Below are 23646 nucleotides of genomic sequence, written 5' to 3'. Positions count from 1 at the left end.
TATACACACACACACACACACACACACACACATATAAGGGGAAATATATATATATATATATATATATACATGTATGTATGTATGTATATGCAAATATATGTAAATATAAACAAAGCTACCTACCCATATATGATCACATGTATATATATATATATATATATACACACACACACACATGTATAGGTATGTTTACATATAATGTATGTGCTTAGGGCACCAATTTTTTGAAACATTTTTGTTAGGAATTGCAAAAACTGTTAGTGCATTGAAAATCCTGCAAAAAATTGTCCAAGAAACGATTAATTATTGTGTGCTCTTATGACTTATGTGAGAATAATCTTATATGTGTGTATGTGTGTGTGATAGTGACATTGTATACATATTGTTCCTAAATATGTTGAGTTTTATATAGTAATGTATATAATACTTTTTTTTGAGAACTCTTTTGGGAAATATGTATATAATCATTCTAAATAAACATATATATAAACAAACATTGTACGGTGAATTCATATGATGACATATGCATTCATTCGTAACTACACACTAATGATGTGTAATGTATACTGAGGTTTAAATTGTATGGCTCTTTCAGTTCTGAAAGTCTTTGCTGTGTGGGTTCTGAAAAAGAAAGCCTGCGAGGTGAACAAGTTTTGCTGACCATGTTTGCATTTTCCTACTCCATATTGCATCCTTACCAAGCGAGTTTACAAACACCCTAATTCTTTGTTGTGGCACGTCTCCCCTAAAAGGCCAATGTTTGTGTTCAAACGAATCAAGTGTGTACACCTATAATTAGGATAGCATCATAGTGCATCTGTAAAAGAGTAATTACTGTTGCATTAACATAACCCCCTATCTTCTGCATGATAACCACAATTAATTGTCCTTATCCAGGTCTGCCATGGGTCGTCACTGCTTCTACGTTTACTATGATGGGGAACAGTATTTCCATGACTTGCATGGGCTGTCCTATAAAGGCGAGTCAGTGAAGCAGAAGTTCATTGAGTTGAAATGGGGAACACACTTGAGAAAAATGCACCGGAAGATAATGGAAGCTCTACGGTTGGACAAGGAGTCACATAAGATATCCATTGTGTACCGTGCCCCCCAGATACTTGTGAGTACTCAGGTTGTCTACAACTCAAATCCGTTGGGTTGCGATGCTGACGTGGACATGATGTGGGCAGTGATTAAGCGGACCCCCCAGTTCATAGCGTCTGACTTGTATGTAACTGTTGAGGCTGTTGGGTTCCATGGTAGTGCAAGTTCACAGCATGCCAGTGGGGTGGAAGAGCCACACTCATTGTCGGTTGACGTGCATCCTCCCTTTGCCTATGCCACGCCTTTCCCCTACAATAATCAACCATGTGCAATAGATCATTTGGACAACACCGAAGTGGTGGGCGCCACCAATACACATGATGTGGGAGGGTCTACTCACACATATGAGCATGTCCAAGCTGATATGGACGGGGGAATTGATATTGATGCCAGCCGAGATGTGTATGAAGAGTTCATTGATACAGATGGACCAGTGGACGACGCGGAGGTCTTAGATGTACCACTGATTGAAAATAACGAGGAAGATTGCCTTACAACAGTTCCTATCCCAGAATGGTTCACATCAAACACATGGGACAATATTAATGACCCATCACCTGCATTGGGTACAGGACATCTTACAAGTTGGCATAAAGATGACCACCCAGCAAGGGGGATGCTATTCAAGAATAAAGCCTCTGTTCAATATGTGTTGACCCTCTACTCTGTGGAGCATAACAAGCAATACAAGGTCATCAAGTCTGACACCAATAGGCTGGTAGTGCGGTGTAAGAATGAGGCATGTCTGTGGTCAATTCGGGCCAATTGCAGCAAGAAGCACGGGATGTGGGTTATCAGTACATGTAAGGGTCCCCATAGTTGCTCATCCCTCCAGCTACCAACTGATGGGCGGATGATGGATTCAAAGTTCATCTCCATTGCACTTGAGAAGTATGTACGGGAAGACCTAACCCGAAAGGTAAGGGACTTGCGTAGTATGTTGCATGCAAGGCATGGGCATGATGTAACTATGTACAAGGTTTGGGAAGCCAAACAGAAGGCAGTTGCACGTATTTACGGGGATTTTGACGAGTCGTACGCAGAATTGCCACGATTTCTAGCTGCATTGTCTGATGCAGATCCGGATACTGTGACCACACTAAAGTGTGACCCCAATGTCCCGGGGACTTGTATATTCAACTCCGCGTTTTGGGCTTTCGGTCCGTGTATTAGAGGGTTTAGGCATTGCAGGCCGGTGATAAGCATAGATGCAACGCACCTTTATGGCAAGTACAAAGGAAAGCTGTTGATAGCAATGGCAACAGATGGTAACAACGAGGTTTATCCACTCGCATTTGCCGTTGTCGAAAGCGAGAGCACGGAGACATGGGGATGGTTCTTGGCATGCCTGTTGACCTATGTTACAGACCGCACCAATTTGTGTATAATATCCGACAGGCATCGTGGGATACAATCATGCTTCGATGACACCACTAGGGGCTACTTGCAACCGCCCTTAACCCATCACCGGTATTGCCTCCGCCATTTAGTAAGCAATGTTAACACTAACTTCAATAGTGTGGCCTTGAAGAACTTGGTATGGAACGCAGCAACTGCGAATCAAGTTAGGAAGTTTGAGAACACCATGGATTGCATCAAGAATGTCAACCCGGCTGCGTACGACTATCTTAAGGAGGTAAATCAAGAAAAGTGGACACTTGTACACGACCATGGGCACCGATATGGGGCAATGACAACCAACCTGTCAGAGTGCTTCAATGGGGTACTTAAGGGCGCACGTAGCTTGCCCATAACTGCAATGGTGAAGTTTACATTTTACAAGGTGAACTCATACTTTGACGAACGTCGAAACAAAACCCTAGAGAAGTTGGAAGAGGGGCAAGTGTGGTGCAAATATGCCTATGACAAGTTCGAGGAAAATCAAGAGAAGGCGAAGCTCCATATTGTTAGAAGGATGAGTGCGCAACAACGGTTATATACAGTGGAGACACAGTCTTCACTGTTGAACACTGGCGGGGGAGATCACACCCATAGGGTTTCCCTCATAGACATGACATGCACGTGCGGCAAATGGGAAGCAAACAAGATCCCTTGTTCCCACTTGATAGCAGTTTGTGCCAAACACAACCATGATGCCACTGAGTATATGGATCATTTCTACCGCCTTGAAGAACGCTATCACAGCTATGAGCCTATATTCCAACCACTAAAAGATAGGTTAGAATGGCCGGAGCCAGCAGAAAGGAGAACCGTAATGCCAAACCAGCGGTTGATCCGTGAAAAAGGTCGGCCCAAGTCCACGAGAATCCGCAATGAGATGGATGACGAGGATAGGGAGTTGCCAACCTCATTGTGGATTGAGAATGGACCAAAGTTGAAGTGTGGGTTGTGTCGCCAAGAGGGTCATAACCGTCGTACATGTCCAACTCGAAATGTGGCTTCAACAAGCCATGGTGCTATGTAGCAGGTAAGAATTACAAATCTTAGTAACAAGGGGGTATCATAAGTTATTCTTCTTTACATGTTTAGATATTACATTATATGAGTTATAATTAAGATGTGGGCAGTAATTTGTAGTATTCTTTCAATCTTATTGTTTGTGGTGTACATATTCTAGTATTCATGAGGTCTCTATTTCCCTAACTGTATATGTTTTGCTGCAGATTTGTATTCAATCCGCAAGGTGTAACTGTAGATGCTCCTCATTTAAGCAGGCAAGCTTGAATGCTCTTCTATATTTGTCAATTCAATTTATTGATTACCATGGGTTGTATACTAATTTCTGTGTTGGCTACTCCTCAGAAAGGAGGCAACTTCTGAAAAGAACAAAAAGAAGGTGTCACTCAAATGCTATGACTCCATGTTTGCCTAAAACCATTGTTGGCGGATGCTGTCCAAGTTTCAACTTACAATTGCTATGACTGTTTAAAATGCAGAAATGGAACTTTTTATTTTTGTACATCAACTGATTAAAGCTTTAGAGGCTCTTTACTTACAAATAAGCTTGTATATATGGATGATTTTTTCATTCGCGTAATGCAAATGGGGGAATGTTACTGATGGATGTGGTTGGTTATGATTTGTATGGATGACTTGTTGTTCACAGCATGGTTGTCAGCAGGTCCACTTTAACCATGAATAAGCACGTTACTGACTGCGTGTGAACAGTGCAAGTAGCAAGCAAAACTACAAGTAGAAAGGTTATACTAAATGAAACTCGATTTTCTAGATAACGAGTTACGTTGCAGTCCATTTTCAACCCCCTACGACTGTATCCACTCTCAATTGTCAAGTATCTGAGTAACTCGATATCTGGATATCCGAGTTACCTTCAACATACCTCGATTTATAGGGTACCGAGTTACGTTGGAGATTCCTCTAGGCCTGCCTCTGGCACCAGTCCAAATATCTGGGCTGGAAGCCCAGTGAACTTAACTCGATTTCATCCTTACCGAGTTATGTTGAGAGTAACTCGATATATATAGAATCGAGATACGTTGAAGGCCGTTGTCTCCACTTAGATTCCTCTTGGACTGCCTCTGGCACCAGTCCAAATATCTGGGCTGGAAGCCCAGTGAACTTAACTCGATTTCATACTTACCGAGTTATGTTGAGAGTAACTCGATATATGTAGAATCGAGATACGTTGAAGACCGTTGTCTCCACTTAGATTCCTCTTGGACTGCCTCTGGACCAGTCCAAATATCTGGGCTGGTGCAGGAAGCCCAGTCAACTTAACTCGATTTCGTCGTAACCGAGTTATGTTGAGAGTAACTCGATCTATATAGCATCGAGATACGTTGAAGGCCGTTGTCTCCACTTAGATTCCTCTTGGACTGCCTCTGGACCAGTCCAACTATCTGGGCTGGCTCAGGAAGCCCAGTCAACGTAACTCGATTTAGTGGTTACCGAGTTCTGTTGAGAGGAACTCGATATATGTAGAATCGAGATACGTTGAAGACCCTTGTCTACAATTGTTGCCGAGTTATTCCCAATTTCCCATGTAATTTAACTCAATTTCTTTATAAGCGAGTTAGTCCCACATAACTCGATTTCTGTATAAGCGAGTTAGTCCCACATAACTCGATTTCTGTATAAGCGAGTTAGTCCCACATAACTCGATTTCTAGGATATCGAGTAATTCTACTTTAACCTGATGTTCAGGATATCGAGTTACTTCAAATGGACTTCCAAACCACCACACACAACATGGATTCCTCTGAGATACACTGCGCACAGCATGGACTCCTTTTAGTCCCAGTACACATAACTCGATTTCTGAATAGTCGGGTTATGTGTATGACCAACCCACTATTTAGTGCTCAAACGTACGAAGCAGCAACTGTTCAACTTCTTCTCAGCGAAAGTTTGGAGAACCAGAACAATGGCTTCTCAATGGCGGAGAGACAACGACGATGGTCCTGCTGATCGGTCCCCACACTTTTTCAAGATTATTCTGCAGAATGCTGTTCAGGAAGGAAAGCTTGTAAGTATGCTCAAATTTATAAATTCTATCATTGTCTGAAAATCATATGCTAATACACTTCGAACACTTCATCTTCTTTATTTGTGATTGTTGAAATATGTACATTTGTTACATGTAGTCAGAAAAACTTTCATTTTGCAATACGTAGGTTACACTTTAAGAAGAACACAGTCACATAACAGAGTACTTTTGCATCGTACAAGTAGATATGAACAAAAAATGGAACAGGGATATAAGCGCATGGTAGAGATTGAGGAAAAATATGAAGGAAATTCACAGTTTAAGATATATTCTTTTGCAGTGGACCTGTCAAATGTACAACATTTCCCCAAAATTTTTTACATTTCAACAACAACAGAGAAATGTAAAAGTGTAGAGGTTGATGGTTATTTTGGTTATAAGATTAGGTTGTATAAATTGGTTTCAAAATTCATAAGAGTTGTTACTGTTATAGCTATTAAATATAACGTCAATGTTGCAGGATTACATTTTATTTTGTTTGATTTTCTTTTCTTTTTTGTGTGGGGGTGGGGGGCTGTAACTAAGAAGTATAAGAGGGTCATTCAAACTTTTATTTTCTAGCATTGTGTATAAGGATTGATTGCATGTGTTTATTTCCCTAGCCTGCATTTATGTTATGGAGATTCTTTTTACAGCGGATTCCAGATAAGTTCGTGCAGAAATTTGGAGTGGACCTGTTAGATATGGCCTTTCTCACTATTCCAAATGGTAGAAAATGGAAAGTCAAGTTGGCACAACATGCTGGGGGGGTTTGGTTTCAAAATGGTTGGTCCGAATTTGCAAGCTCTCATGGTGTAGCCGTGGGGCACTTGCTGGTTTTCAAATATGAAGGAAATTCACAGTTTCATGTACTCATATTTGATGCCACTGCAACAGAAATAGACTATACTTTAGACGACGAACAACATGTACATCATAGGATCGAAGATGATGAGAGTGATGACAGCTCTGTTGAAATCATCAAACACTTTTATAGGGGAGAGGGTTCAGGTTTGAATGTTACACTTTTGTAAGCAACTGCTTGATTTGTTTAGCTTCTGCTCTATTAATTTTATGTGCATGACTTCGTATTTTCAACTTCTTTCAGGATCAGCCCATCCTAAGAAAGACGGTGGTGTAGCTAAAAATCTTGTTATAGCCAATGCTTTTAAATCAGAAAATCCCCTTTTCACTGTTACCATGCGTCCATCCTACATTAATGGCAAGGATCGTGCGGTAAGCTTTTAGCTTCAGTAAAATGGAATATTTTTGTAATTTAGAAATGCAACTCCCATTAACTGTCATTTTTCATAGATCAATTAGAAAGATTGTCACACTAGATACTTGTGGCTGGACATTTTGTTGGTAATGATTTTTTCTTATTTGTGTTTTTAGGTGAAAAGATGTAGATCAATTAGATACTTGTTGCTGGAATATATTTGTTAAATATCTATTATTGTTCCTTGTACAGAGTTTACCCCAACACATTATCAACTACTTACCAAGAGACGGGTTTACCAAGGACTACACCAAAGCAAGTATACTCCCTGTCAAGCTCCAGATTGTGGACCGAGTATGGCCTGTGAAGCTATACATTTATGAACGAAGTGGGGGTTCATCATGTGTCGTATCAGCTGGTTGGTCTGCGTTTGTGAGGGAAAATAGTTTGCAAGTAGGAGATGTTTGCGTATTTGAGCTGATTATGAGGGACGGTGTTGTGTTCAACGTCCACATTTTCAAGTGCCAAGACTAAGTGGTTAGGGTGGATGCAAAGTGATGATAATATTATGTGATGTTTAGAGTGTGTTTACTTTGCAACTTTACTATTCATCCCTATTTTGTTCATCCCAGTTTGCAAGTTTATTGATTGGGTACTTTTGTGATGTTTAGAGTTTCACTCTTGGGAAATTTTTAATTACTATGATGAACTTTCATATGTATTTTAAAATGAATGTGATGCTGTATTTTTTTCTACGGTTTTGTTTGGATTTTGGCCTTTTTTGCATGGCGACTCTTGGATTTTATTTTAGGGGGGTCAACATTGTTATTGCTATAGGATTTTGTTCTTTTCAGATGACATTGTTGTATGTTTTGTATATATTGTAACACTTTAATACAATAACACCATGTGCAATAATTTGTAGTCATTATTATAGATGTTTGCAAATTTAGATGTTTATAAAATAAGTGAGAAGTTAATCCATCAATTGTGTCAATCAATATAATGTGGCAACTTGAAAAGCTTGAAAGCTAAATTTTCAAAATTTCACTTGGTAGCAATTTTTCAAATGTTATAGATGAAGTTGGAGGAACGTTACTTCAGTTACAACTCCTGGAGTAACGCCCTCATTAATGCTGCCCTCAGCCACGCAGCTGGATTGGGCTTCAGTGTCTGCAATTATTGAGGATTTAGTGCTGCCAAAGTCCACGCCAATTAGCAATAAGTCCAACTCAATTAATACACCTTCTATTTCGGTGGAGGTATTACAGGCGGATACGTTTTTGGCAAATATAAATAATAATGAAGAGTTATTATTGGCAAGAATTGTTACACCCAATTTGGAGTCTACCAGCCAGCTAGCATGTACAATTGGAGTTAATCCAATTAATGCCTTGAAAAAATATTCCAAGGGAAATCAATTTCAAGTGGCGGCAATAGTGGTAATTCGGGATAATAATGGAGTTGTGATGGCTTCTTGTTCAGAAAAAATTCATCAAGCTTACAAGCCTGATGAGGTTGAGGCGCTGGCTGCTCTGAAGGCAGTGACATTTGCGCGTGAGTTGGGTTTTCAAAGAGCTACTCTCGAAGGAGATTCTCTCGGTCAGATTAAAGGTTTGAAGTCAACAGAGTGTAGCCTATCTCCAATAGGTCTACTGGTAGATGATGTGAAAAGGGTTGCTAATAGTTTTGAACGATTGTTGTATTCTCATGTTAAGAGAAACGACAATAGGGTTGCTCATAGTCTGCCGAAAAATGCATTACGCATATCAGATTTTCAAGTATGGATAGAAGATGTCCCATCGCATATTGTTTCGATTTTAGATTTGGATGTAATTGTTTCAAGTTAATAAAATAAGTCAGCTTCTTTCTCAAAAAAAAAAAAAAAAAAACTTGATGAATCGTTGCTCAAAGAAAAATATCATTGTTTCCTGAAAAATCTTTGCTAATATACAAATGAATAACACAAAATACTGGTGAAATATGTACCAATACGCTATTTGCAGCCAAATTTTCCACGGCTCCTTTGCCAGCTAAAAAACCACAAGAGGACTGTATGGAACTATTCCAATGCCAAGTTCCCGTAATGTACAAAAACATTAAAATTCGAGAGACCATACTCATGCTTCTGGATAAGATAATTAAATTATATTGAAATCAAATCTACACAAAATGGATGATATTTTTTTTTTTTTTTTTGTTGCAGTAGCCCTTCAAAAGAACAGTAGTGTTGCAAACGCAAGGATGAATATAAGGGGAAAATAAAAAAGGAGAGAGATTTAGGATACACGGAAGCATTCAAAACACCAAAATTTATAGAAAAACATCATCTTTGAACTAAACAAACCTGCAAACAACATCTGTCAAACTCCTATCATAACTGCTGCCATTAACTGCTTCTGAAAGTGGGTCATCCACACGGTAGAAATGCAAGTAATTCTATCATTGTCATAAGAAATCATGAGTCTGGATTATTTCTAAATCCATTTTCTTGCTGAAATTTTCATAAAAAGTGTGAAACTTACATTTTATTGAGAATCATACCACTAAAAAATAAGTAAATAAAAAATATTTAATAAAAAGGCTCCGCATGATTTTTGGAACATGTATTAGAAGACTACTTGTTATTGTCAATTAATGTTGACAAATGATTACACCTAACAGGAAGATTAAGGGAGACCAGTGAAAAGAACTCAAGTTCTACAAAATTGAGTAACTCTGCAAATAACTCGCTTTATGATGTCGCCATTTATATGCAAGCCATTACACACAGAAATTGCATTCTTGAGATATTCTACTGCAAATAACAGAGTACTATGTTATTTGTTCGGTTTTGTGCGAGGTAGCCATATACAGTTGGATTCCTCTTGGACTGCATCTGGACCAGTCCAAATATATGGGCTGGGTGGGTGCATGTGTACAATGTAACTCGATTTTCCAAATCTCGAGGAATTTGATTTCTTGTGAGTGTCCACTGCACAGAACTCGATTCAAGTAGAATCGAGTATTGTCGCAGGCCTACCTTTAAACTTCGATTCGTCTTGGACCGCATCTGGACCAGTCCAAATACCTGGGGGCCCATAAAAATAACTCGAGTTCTGTATAATCGAGTTATTTGAAATTAACTCGTTTTCTGTAACATCGAGTTATGAGAAAGCCGTTCCACCATTAACTGGATTCTTGTTATTTGTGCTACACATAACTCGATTTACGGACAGTCGGTTTATGTGGAAGCCCTTGTGCTGAAAATTTGATTGCATTTAACTCGATTATAGTAATATCGAGTTATATGGACATTACACTCTATTACCCATTTTTATTAACTCTTCCCCAGTTCTGCAGAACTTGCAGCTGTCCGAAATTACATCTTCGATTGCTCTCGCTTCATCCGGCTAGAACCCACAATTTCCCGCGCAAATTCGTCGAGGATTTTACATAGTAAGACTCTTTTAACGGTTGCTGTCTTTGAAATTACACATTGTTGGTGCATTATTCTCAAATTTTGCATTTTGATGCTTCACACTTCTATGTCTATGTCTATGAAGATTGTGATGAAATTGGGTGTTTGCCTAGTCAAATGCATTGTTGTTAGTAAGGTTGCCTATGTCATAGGTTGTCTTCCTTCCACAAAATGAACTTGCCAGTGGCTCCATATGTGTGTGGTATAGAGATATGCTGGTTGTATGTCTGAACTGTACATTGTGCAATTTATTTTCTGTTTTTTGTAGAAGCTGGTGAAACTTACTACATGTAGCTACGATGGTATGATATATGTCAGTTCCTAAATCCACTTGTATGTTTCCTATATGATAAGACTTCTGTTATATACTCTAGGTCTCTAACTTCAAATTATTGACTCGGACCAAAATGCATTACAATTATTGCACCAACTAAACAACCCGTGAATAAGAATATTTGGTTTTCATTGTGTTGTTGTAAACTGCTCTAGACAGTATATTGTGTGCATGATTTTCTACACATGGTAGCTGGTTACTCTTCAATTTTTGTTCTCTGCTTCAAACTTCATTTTGGTTCTGTTTTTGTGTCAGCTGATCGTGTTTGCACTACTGACCATCGATTAGTTATGGGTCCGAAGAGGACTAAGAGGGGAAAATGCAAAGCTGCATCCGAACCTGAAGTGGTGTTTGATCAATTAAGGTTCCTCACGCCAGAAAATGAGCAAACCTTTGAAACCTTGATTAAGCGTAGGCGTATTTGGGGAGAAAGGCAAATCAATTTACAGGAGCTGCATCCTTTTGTTCGTGAGAATCTACAGTCTAGGCATTGGCTGTCCCTATGTACAAACATACAACCCCCTCCAGCTGACTTGATTAGAGAATTCTATTCGAATCTATCGGTGCATGAGGATCTTGGTGGTCACAAGGTGGCATCGTCCATACGTGGTGTACCGTTTACAATAACTAGGGAGCACGTATCTAAAGCCCTTGATGTACCTATAATTTGTACACCTACTTATCCAAACTCTATGTCTCCTCGTATTGATGATGTTATGGATGTTCTTTGTGGACGATCAAACATTCGGGATTCTGGCCGAAGTATTAGCTCAAGTGAGTTGACTGAGCTTAATTATATCTTCTTTAGGATAGCTTGTCACAATATTTTCCCTATCTCTCATATCCATACAATCCCTGTAGACAGGTGTATCTTGCTTTACGCCCTTGTCACCAATAGTTCCATTTGTTTTCCTTCCCTTTTCATCGAAACCATTGTCAAGGTGCGTAGGAGCAAGTATAAGAGGCATGCTTTGTTTTTCCCAGTTCTCATCCATAGGGTCCTCAAATATTTAGGATTAAAGAACTTTCCTTCCCACGAGTTGGTTCACATCCAAGCCCCTATAGGAGCCAAATTTCTGAAACAGCGAACTGCCCAAAAGAAGGTTGTCGACCTCAGTGTTGGTCCATCCAACAGACCACGAGTACGGTCTACTACTGGAGATGTTCAAGATGAGGACATGCATGGGGATCCCACATCTGTTGTTGCCGAGGATGGTGATGATGAGATAGATGTTGACACTGTTGATGCAGCGCATACATGCCCTCTTCCTCCCTCTCATCATGCTATGATGGAGACCATTATGACGACTCAGGCAGCCCATGGTCAGCTTCTACATGGTCTTCTTGCCGAGGTTGGAGCTATGCGAGCGGACTTAGCTCACTATAGACGTCTTGTTCCACCTTCTACACCATCTGACTCTTGATGATTCCCATTGGGTATTGTACCCAAGGGGGGGACGATTTTCAGTTCGTGGTTGCTATAACATATTTGGAGAATTGTATGACAGTTCTATATTTTTTTATTTTAGTGGCAATTTGAAGAACATGGTATCCGTTGAAAGTAATTTGATATATTAATATGATGGTTAGTTTCATGCCCATCGTTACTATCATTAGTATTATTGAAATGGATGTAATGGTCTAAGAATTTTTTATGTTATTATGTGATTCTATATAATATCAAGTAGATCCAAGTCTGTGTGTAAATAACATTTATTTCATAATTCTGTACGACGCTCACGTGTTTTTAGATTATAGTAATTATTAATACAAATGGAAGGTTTTGTGAAAGCACAATTCGTTTACAGGTTTTGATATTAACGATGAACCACCTAGGAGATTTTCCTTGGAACAATGGCTGAAGCTATATCTTGACTTCAGGCAACTATTTTTATTGGAGGTTTTGCTGAGCTTACATGTATTTTCCACTAATTGGATATTTTTGTCGATCTTAAATCAGCAATTATATTATTCTGAATTTGATCCTCGCCTGGACTATTCCTCATGCATCATATTTTCATTACAAAATTTATTGATGAAACCTTGCAGTGCAGACTCGTCGAAAAAGATAAAAGCGACACTTGGCATGACCTCATTCACTCTAGCATTAGGTCTAACGGATTTGTTTTAATCAAATATGAGGAATCCAAACCTGAAGTGGTTTGCTCTTCCCATGTATATTAGATAACAGTGAGCTGAAGATAATAAACATCGTGAAGTTTAAGTATGTTGTGAAGGACCAACCACGATTAAACAGATATAACAGTGACCTCAAGCCACTAACATCAAAGTTCTAAGAGCAAAGTGGTGCTTTCAACCTGTAAATTATTATGGCACGCGTTTGTTTGAGAGCTTAGTTTCAGGGTTGAACATGGTTTTACCTATATGCAATCTCTTCTAACCAACAGTCACGAATTATGGGAAGAGCGTTTTGACTACCATCCTTGAAAATGACCAACGACAATGACTAATGATGTTTAAGATTTTGTAAAGGTAAAGTCCACAATTAAACAGATATAACCAGGAGCTCAAGCCACCACCAACATCTACGGTATAACAGATGTGGTATTCAGACCAAATTGGGCCTCGCTTCAAACCGACAAGTCTTTGACCACGATGTTTGATCGAATAGTCGAGTAAGTAGGTATTCCCTCAAATGCAGTCTCACATCAATTGGCTACGATTACAAGAGAAAGTACACTTGTACATGACCTATGGCGCTACGTAATTTGTAAGAGTGATGGTTCTGAGACCAAAGTGATGCTTTTAACCTGTAAATGTTTAATGACCAAAGATAATGAACACCGTCATATTTACACACCATCATGTTTACAGACATTCAAAATGACCAAATCACAGAAAACACTGTGATCTTCATAATTTATTTTGGGAAAGACCAAACATAATTAATAAATTAATATTGCGAACTTGCTGGTGAAAGACAAAACACAATTAATATAGCGAAGTTTGAAGGTGACCAAGTTCCAACTCTAAACACACGTCACCAGCCTGCTTCTGTAGCACCAACTGTAGTCATATCAAACTCCTTCAATCGCAGCACATGTGCCAACAGACGCTGCTGCTTAGTCAAGTCATGTTCGGTGCTCTACACGATGTGGATACCCAATTCGACACTGTTTCACACCCACACTCACGTGAATACAGAATTGTGAAATTGGATGCACAAATGTCTCATTTACATCTACTGTTGCAACTACTGCCCACCTTTGATGTGACATTAGGAACATTTAAAATCTTGTTCATATAGTGTTTTTCCTGAAGGGTTTGACATGACAGGCCCTAATAAGTGAAATTGTAATGCCTGGACCGTGAAATGAGGTTATAAATGCACCAGTGATATAATGTTAACTTTCTACCCCGCTAACTTCGTAGATTGATTAAGCTATGAGTCGCAATGCCTCAACATCAAATCGTACAATGCGAAACAAGTTTGGACCTACTTCAACAAATGCATCATCACAAGTTCCAACAGATCAACAACTACATACATACACAGACCACTATGGAGGAAAATGGGTTGGAAAGAAGAGAGATTTCGTTAATATGCCAATATACACGTATGAGAGTCTTGGAAGCGTCGGACACATCATGGTCGGCAAACCTACAAAACTAAGTACAGATACCACCGCAATAGAGTTCAGTATAGCAGAACCACCATGGTCAACCCTATACGAGAAGAGGTGTGAGTTAGAGGTGTATTGTCGATGGCACGGGTTACGAGTTCCTAAGGCACGCTCTGCCGAGTTACCTAGAGATGAACCTGCCAACATACTTGCTCGTCTTGAACAAGAGAACAATCAAATGCAAAGGCGACTAGACCGTTTTCACGCAATCCAAAAAGCTAGGAAGCATCTAAAGGGGAAGGCGCAAGAGCGAGCCATGAAGTCTATTAATGAAATTACAGCGTTAGATGATGAAACAGATATTTCAGACTTCTCAGATTCAAGCAATGATGATTTCCAAAAATTTCTACCTACGAACATTAGACGTTGTTGTTAATGTCTACACATTATGTGCAATACATGATGTTATTGTTAATGTGTGACAAATGATGATTATGTATGTTCAACTTTTGCAACTCTAAAGATTAACTGTTTATTACTTTTGGCTAAGTTTATGTGAAATCACTTTCTCATTTTTTTCATACGTGTTCTTTGTTGCTACATTCAAGTAATGTGGGTCATGGACGAACAATGTCCTTTGCTTTGTAATGTAGGGAAAACCTTAGGAAGTGAAATGCCTCCAAATTATATTTATTGCACATTACTTGTAGGAAAATTTAATAGATTCAATACATACAGACTGATCCAAACCACATAGACCAACCGCGCATATGATTCAATAATTCGAATAATTCTTTTATATGAGTTCTTTGAGTCACGATATAATATGCACGTATCTGTGTATCTTAGTTCTAATAGTGTCCTACTTTATATAGATACATTACATAAAGACTCGTCCAAACCAGACTAACCACTCACTCACTGAAAATCCATATGGCTCACCCAACACACTCTCACAACGATATTTGGTTTGCTTAAAAATAGAGTAAAGGCCTAAAAGCCTGATCAGCCTTTGAAATATTTCATTCAAGTTATTGGTTTGTTGTAGCATTGCTTGAAAGCTCCCTAATATTGCAATTGTGATGATCGGAAGCCATTGATGTAAAACTTGGAAGCATAGTTTTCTTCATGTAATTTTACATTGATGTTGACAAAATGTAACTACATTTTCTACCTGCAAAGACTCCCTGAAAAGTTTGTAGGGAAACAGGGGGATAAAACTCAAGCCACTGTTGCTACACTCACTGCTCGTAATACTAGCATTTGGCAAGTGAGGTTGGAAAAGGCTAACACAGCTCGGCACTGTTCGGCGAAGTCATGTTCGCAGTTCTGCATGTGCTGCTCAACAACTCGACGGTAATGAACCCTGTCCAGTCATATCATCCATGCTCACGTGAATAAACAGATATGCAACATTTTGCAATGCACTATTTTCAAGGATGCAGAGGACCCTTCAAAAGTGTAAGCAAATTTTTGGGGGTAAGCTGTCCATCATTGCTACACTTGATTGATGTAGTTCTGCATGTGATACTCAACATCTCGAAACTATTGAACCCTGACCACACGTACCCATCCCCACTCACGTGAATACACATATGTGCAACCCTTTGCAATGCACCGTTTTCGAAGAGGCAGAGCATCCCTGAATTGGCTATGCATCAATTTTGGGTGTGAGCTGTCCAACATTGGTACACAGATGTTGTTTGTAGTGCTACATGTGCTGCTTAACAGCTTCGCACTGTTCAACCCTGTCCAGTCAATACACAGATATGCCTTCTTTTGCAATGCACCGTTTTCAAGGATGCAGAGCATGGCTGAAAAGTTTATGATACATTGAACACAGCTCAGTACTGTCTCAACAAGTCATGTCAGATGAAGCACAGGAATTCTGAATAGTTTTGAACAAGACATACCAAACTGCTCAGAGAAATAAACCATAGTACTGATCAAAGTCCCTAATTAAATATAAGCATAAACATCACTAGTTTAAATTTTAAATAGGTTATCCTTGTCCAAACTCTGATGGTCAACCAAGTGAAATATTGAGACACTAATCACAACAGGAGTCCTTTCGATCACCTCATTGGCAGTGACATCTCCTTTTTCTAAATTATTGTCTTTCGAAAATGCAACCCAGCCTTCCCCGAATCTCATTGCTTAATAGGTTTTGATGGAGGGTAATAGCACAAGACATTGATGTGTGACAAATTGCTTCCCAATAATATACTTGCTTCCCATATATGTTTCCAAGCCATATTTAAGAGAACATCATAATCACATTATGTATAAAGGCTCACCATATTATGTGGCCACGAGATACCCATGAAAGAAGGATTTTTAGGCTTCAATTTTTTGGCTGCTTGGATTGCTCTCTCTCTCTCTTCCTCTGGACATAATCTGTAATTTTTTAAGAACAAACTTTTCTCTGACTTCATGTTTTATGGGTTTGTACATTAAGGAAGAAATGTTTGTATGATCTTCATCTAAGTTTTTGATATTTTTACCTGATGATCTTCCAATTTACAATTCTTCCTACGTGGATATTGAATCTCAATGGCAGTCTTATCAAATATAACAATATGGAAGATTGAATTTCCTTCATATCTGAAGACTAAAAAATAACCATAACAGATAGAATGGTATTCAGCGAAATCCTGCCAACCATTACAAAACCTAATGTTGTTATCAGCTTTCTTCAATCACACTTGCCAAATTCCACCATAGGGAGCAATGACTGTAGCTACGGTGGATAGCTCAGTATTGTTGAACCCTGACCAGAAGTACCCATCCACACTCACGTCAATACACATAGCAACGCAGAAAATTTTGTGCATCAATTTCGAGTGTTATTGGTCCTATTGCTACATTGATGTTCGTAGTGCTGCTCAATAGCTTTGCACTATTGAACCCTATCCAGTCATATCACCTACACGCATCCGTGGAGGAGTTCCAACTCAGTTCCAACTCGATATTCCAGGAATCGAGTTACATTGAAACACTCCACCTGACACCTGACACAGCTATGCATCCTTTTGCAATGCAGCATTTTTAAAGGATGTACCTATAGCATCCCTGAGAAGTTTATGATACATTTAACACAGCTCAACATTGTCTCGTCAAATCATGTCAGATGAAGCACATCAATGTTGAATAGTCTTCACGTGAATAAATACGCAACCTCTTTTGCAGTACACATCACCAGCCCGCTACTGTAGCACAAGCTATAGTGTAACTCGACAGCTACCTCAACGAATCACATGCACCAACAGACGCCACTGAACAATATACTGTCAACTCATATCATCTTTATTCACGTGAATACTTATACTCACATCCACCTGAATACTTGCCCTTGCAAAACCCCTATATAAAGTCCCATTTACATCTACCCTTGCAAAACATCTACACATACCGAAGTCCCATTTACATACATCTACCCTTGCAAAACTTCTACACATACCGATCTAAAGTCACATTTTCCAATGTCAATGCGTAATTGGATGCTACCTCGTTTTCCAAATAACTATAGAACGCAAAGAGATTCTGACGAGAGGGAATACTATGCCGGATTGCAACAGGAGTGGGACTTTCGCGTGAACGAGTCCAACGCTCTGCACAATGATCTCCTGCAAATCGGAGCGCCTCTTGTCGAGCGTAGCTCGCTCACACTGCCACGACAAAACATGCACCAATATGAGCGTGCAGTGACGAAAATAAAAAAAGAAAACAATCTTATGATACTTCGTAGGTCCAGGTATCATATGCTACAATTGGCGGAGGAGCAAGCCGTTGCAACAAACAGGCAACTCACTCCGGCAGAACGTAACAATGTCCTCAACTACGAGGACTACCTATCAGAATGAATGCCACTGTGGTGTGTGTGTGTGTGTGTTATGTCTATGGTTAAGTTAATAATGTTAGTGTAAGTTATTTTATGTTTTCTGTGTTATGTCGTACGTGCTTATTGAAAAACATCATGTGTGAGAATATTTGACTTTTATGACTTATGTGAGAATAATCTACATTACGAATAACGTGCATGCTTCTCATAATCAATAATAAGGTTTACATAGTACAAATGCAACCATACATATAACACATAGTTAAGCAAAATAGTTCTCCAACAAAATCTAATTACACCACGACACAACACGATTACTCCTCATCTGACATCTCCACGTCTGACTGATAAATGGGATCAGCAAGAAGTGATTGCATGAACTGTGCATGCTCGTACCACCCTTCCTGCACTGACTCTCGAATCTCAACTTGGGTCCGATATCGATTAAGACGTATCTTCATTCGATTATTTTCTTCTCTTATGCGGTTCAATGCTTTACGAAGTTCGTCGATGCTGTCTCTGGGCATTTCTGATGCGAGTCGCCGAGGCACTGGCAACTTAAAACCAACCAACTCATCATAAAACATTTGTTGTTCACGAAATAACCAAGCCCACTCCTGTCTCATGGTATTGTGAACGTAAGCACTATTTCGCAAATTCGGATTGATTGGATAGCTGAACTCATCTTCCAATACCCAACAACGACCCATAGCAGTGAACACATCATGAGGCCTATACAGTTGTGGGTTGCCAGAACCAGACATTGACACTGAATACAATAACACCAAATGATCAAGTTAACAGTGTGTATCAACTGTTGCTAAATAATGTAATCCTGCATAGAATGGTATACAACAAAGACATTCATAAACAATAGACATTGTTGGTAATGTCTACACATTGTCTTCAACACTAAATGTTGTTGTAAATGTCTGACCAATGATGATTATGTGCAATACAAAATGTTGCTATAGTAAAGAAATTATTTCATTCTCTTCTCACCAACGTTTACTACAACAAATAACCAAAATCACACCAATGTACTTACTTCACATTCATTCAACCTAAAAAATCAAAATTTAGTACAATATCAAATGAACATAACATTGCCCTAAAATTGTGATGTGAATTTTTTACCTGAGGTGATACAAATTTCAATTGAGTTTGAAGAAACCTGCTGTTGATCCGTGGAGGAGTTCCAACTCAGTTCAGCAGAAAGTCCTCAGTTCAGCAGAGAGCAAGGCACACTGAGTGGGAGAAGGTGTGCAGAAATTATAAGAGAATAACTCGACTTTACGGATATCAAGTATACTTTATAACTCGATATTTCAGGAATCGAGTTACATTGAAACACTCCACCTGACACAAAGACAGTACGAAATCAGGGTTTATAACAGTATAACTAACTCGATTTTTAATTAATCGAGTTATGTAGAGATTCAAAACAAAAAATGCCAGCAGTGCGGGAAAAACCTGTGTATAACTCGATACTTTAATAATCGAGTATTTCATATAACTCGATTGTAGTATAATCGAGTTACAAAAGAGGGGCATTTCCCTATTTAGTTTCAGAATGAGGGCACAAAGATGTTTAATTTCCGAAAAAAGGGCATTTGCCCATTTTGGCCGAGGGGGAAGGGGGTTTGAACTACAGACTTACCTTGCATGGGGTAGATAGTGTTTTTATTTTTATTTTTATTTTTATTTTTCGCATGGTTAAAAATTTGTAAAACCTAGGGTATAATGTTGGTTGTACAAAAACTAGAAACTACATTCCATAGTCCTGAAGCTAAAAGTTTGAGTAACAGAAAATTGTTTCCAAAAAATAAAAGGGCAATGCTCCCATGAACATAAGAAGGGTATTATGACAGCTACAAATGTCATCTAAAGCTTTATGTATCTAGAAATTCCTCCAAACTAGAAAAAGAGTGACAACTCAAAGCAGTTATCCAATCTTTTTTTAATAAATATGAAATTTTATTAAGATAAACGTTACCAAGTATACAGGATGTATACTAGATGTATATCAAATTAGGCTCTAAAAATTACAATGATCTATAAATTGCAATAACTTAGAGAGAAAAAAATTCAAGATGCAATCATCCATTCATAAATCTAAGGAACTGCAATTTTATGTATTGACTAGTCCATTCACACCTCAAAATGTCTAGGGTTTCTTTTCCACTAAAGGCACCATGGCAAGCAATAAGGGGTGGCTTTCCAAATCTCACTATTCCGATGTCTCCCAAATCTGCCTTGCAATCCGCCTTGCCAACTAGGAAGTAAATTTATAAACCCCCAAGGCATTACCCATTGAACCCCAAATAATTAAGAGTGAGTTTGGTTCAGTTTTTTGAAGTTGGGCTTTTTGAAAAAGTTGAGTTTTCAAAAAGTGCATAATGAAAAAGTGTTTTTTCAAAAAGTTGAGTGTTTGGTAAAAACTGTTAAAAAGTGCTTTTTGAAAAAGTTAAGTGTTTGGCTAGCACTTATAAAAGTGGAGGTTTGAGTTGTAAATTACCAAAAAGGACAAGATATATATATATATATATATGTGAATTTTTTGTTTTAATTATCTCTCTTAATGCAAGTTATGGACACAACATTTTTACAAAAATTTCACAATATAGTCTATATGACAAGTTGTTAATGGTAGATAAAAAAATAATAATGTCATTAGTAGGTTCAAATGAGAACCAATAACAACTTACTGTGTAAAATTTATTATGAGAAGTGTTACGTTCACAACATTTTTCGCAATATTTTCACAACAAAATTTATGTGGAAAGTTGTTACTAGTTCTAATTTGAACCCACAACTAAAAATAACTAAGCAATATTAACTAATAACAATCTGTTACTTAAAATTTATTGTGAAAATATTACGGTAGCATTTCTCAATTAGGATTTTTTATTTTTTATATTATTTTTCCTTTCTTCATTTCACTTTCAGCCATAAGTTTCACTTTCTTTTTTTCTTTTTTTTCTCCTCCACACACGTGTCCACTATCTCTACCCCCTTCTTTTATTTTCCTTTTCTCCCTCATTCAAAACGTTCCAGGGAGCTCCATTCTCTCTTTCTTTCTCCAGCTCTCTCTCTCTCTCTCTCTCTCTCTCTCTCTCTCTCTCTCTCTCTCTCTCTCTCTCTCTCTCTCTTTTACTTGATTCCAAAACTCTCTCTGTGATAAGAAATTTTTACTTTTCTCCCTCATTCAAGAACATTCTAGGGAGCTCTCATCTTCGTGCTGTTGCTCATCTTCGTCCCCAACCCAGTCCAGATGGGTCAGATGGCTTCTATCCTCTGTCTTTTTTTTTTTCTTTTTTTTCTTTTTTTTTGCTTTTATTGTTATGATTTGATTAATTTTAAAATTGTGTTTTTGAGTTTGTATTTTGATAATACGATTATGCTTGAGTTTAGAGATGTTTGAGAGAAAGATTGTTGTGTTTGTAGTGTTTGTTCTGTAGCAGAGCAGCACAGAGAGGACCTTTGTAGCAACACAGTGGGCAATTTGGTAATTTAACATTGCCTAAACGGTAATATTGATGAAACACGCACGGACTTTCTGATTATGGACCTCCTGAGCTCCTTTTTGCAAATGCACGTTTTCTTCACAAACTCAAAACGCAACTTTTCAGATGGCTTCTGTCCTCTGTCTTTTTTTCTTTCTTTTTTTTTTTTTTTTGCTTTTATTGTTATGATTTGATTAATTTTAAAATTGTGTTTTTGAGTTTGTATTTTGATAATCTGATCATGCTTTTAGAGATGTTTGAGAGAAAGATTGTTGTGTTTGTAGTGTTTGTTCTGTAGCAGAGCAGCACGGAGAGGACCTTTGTAGTAGCACAGTGGGCAATTTGGTAATTTAACACTGCCTCAACGGTAATATTGATGAAACGCGCACAGACTTTCTGATTATGGACCTCCTGAGCTCCTTTTGCAAATGCACATTTTCTTCACAAACTCAAAACACAACTTTTAACAAAAAGTTGCTTTTTGAACCTAACCAAACGGGCTTTTTGGGCTGGGGATTTCAAAACGTGCGTTTCAGCTTATAAAAGCTGAAACAAATGGGCACTAAAGCCAAAACCAAATCACACAACTCTCTAGCAAGAGCCAAAAGAGCAATGAATAAGCAAATGATCAATTGCTTCCCCCTCCCGTTTACACATACAACACCAACTCACCAAAATAATGTTCCTTTTCATCTAGTTATCCATAGTTAAGATTTTCAATAAAGATGCCAAACAGAGAAAAACAAAAAGAAAATAAAAAAAAATGCAACTTGTGATGGAACTTTAGTCTTCCAAATGCTTTTTGATGGGAAAACATCTGCTCTAGTTCAGGTTTAGACTTTATAAATGATATAGCCTCAAATCCCCTCTGAATGGAAGCCTTCCAGCAAGACTTATCCTCCCCATGACCTTGGGCTGATAATGATTATATCAAATCCAGAAAAATCAAGATGGACTAAAATTCCCAAACATCCGCTCTAATTGTGTTTCTCTCCAAATGGTCCTAAAGCTAAAAGTTACAAGGTTTGCATGCATCATAAATTCAATTGTAGAATTTATAGAATCTTTTTCTTTTCATTTGTAAGTCTCTTTCTTTGTAATTCTAAGGAACACATCATGTATACTTCCTTTATTACTATTATAAAACTTATTATGACTTATAAAAGAGAATTTACAATCATGTAATCCCAATAAGTGAGTACCAAAAATATAATCAGAAAGCTAATAATGCCTATTTAGAACCAATTTAGGCCAAAAGCTCACCACTACACACTTAACACCCATGCTAGCCCCTAAAGCTTCAAACTGCTCAATAGTTTGAATTGCAAGCACCCTGAAGAACAAAAACAAAAAAGAACCTGATGCAAAATCAATTCAAAAACTCTTTCTAGAACATGGAACACAACAAAGAATTAAAAAAAGAACCAAGGATGAAATAAATATGAAACCTTGTTGGGAAGAGGACACAAGTGAAGAATGGTTGTGGAGAATCGAAAAGGGACTGCAAAATGGGAAGAGCAAAGGCACCAATTTTACCAGAATCAGTTAGAGCAAGTCCAATCAAGTCTTTTCCTTCAAGTGCATGACGAATTGCTTCTGCTTGTATCTTTGATGGGTTCTTCCATCCCAAATAATCACAAGCTTCAACCAATTTTTCACATACTCCTAAATCCTTAAAACTCATCACTTCTTCTTTGTCTCCTTCCATTCTCAATAACCAATCTCTCTCTCTCTCTCAGGGTTCTACTTCTTCAAAGAGATGAACGCAAAAGTGGCTTGCATAAGGGGTTAGGGTTTTTTAAGTTTAATATAAATAATGATGATGCTATGGGCTAGGGTTTTGGGCAACAAGGCCCATTCAGTCTGTTTATATATTTACAAATGTAAATCCGTTCGATTGAATCGGACCGAAATAGTGGGGGAAAATCAATCAAAAAAATCTCGGGTAACCAAATAATGAAATCCGATGGGATTCTAAAATCTAAATTCTCTCCTAAAACCAAGGAATTGCATCAATCAAGGAACAAAAAATCTAGCACAACTTTTGCCGCAACATAAAAAATGGAAAAAAATGCCTAGTATCTCAACAAAAACACATCTTTTAAGTTTTAACACAACTTGCACATGTGGAGAGTTGTGAGTTGTGGAGCT

At 38.2% G+C, this 23646-nt stretch overlaps 1 protein-coding gene and 1 pseudogene across 1 annotated transcript; both read right to left on the bottom strand.

Moving 5' to 3' along the window:
• LOC126713494 (DEAD-box ATP-dependent RNA helicase 10-like) overlaps window positions 1-23203 on the bottom strand; it is a 64965-nt pseudogene extending 41762 nt beyond the window's left edge.
• Window positions 18164-19371, bottom strand: LOC126713495 (uncharacterized). Its single transcript, XM_050413253.1, has 2 exons — window positions 19127-19371; window positions 18164-18758 (listed from the first exon to the last, which is right to left on the bottom strand). The coding sequence occupies exon 2, from the start codon at window positions 18751-18753 to the stop codon at window positions 18304-18306; it is 450 nt and encodes a 149-aa protein (XP_050269210.1). The 5' UTR covers window positions 18754-18758; window positions 19127-19371; the 3' UTR covers window positions 18164-18303.
• Window positions 23204-23646: the final 443 nt, after the last annotated feature.

Source organism: Quercus robur, chromosome 2 (genome assembly GCF_932294415.1).
Source record: "Quercus robur chromosome 2, dhQueRobu3.1, whole genome shotgun sequence".
Classification (NCBI taxonomy): domain Eukaryota; kingdom Viridiplantae; phylum Streptophyta; class Magnoliopsida; order Fagales; family Fagaceae; genus Quercus; species Quercus robur.
The sequence above is the reverse complement of the archived record's forward strand: the minus strand, read 5'-3'. Positions and strand labels throughout refer to the sequence as shown.

Bases quoted from the DNA above. Each gene is read 5' to 3' on its own strand.
- LOC126713495 (XM_050413253.1), bottom strand. From the start codon at position 18,753: ATGTCTGGTTCTGGCAACCCACAACTGTATAGGCCTCATGATGTGTTC.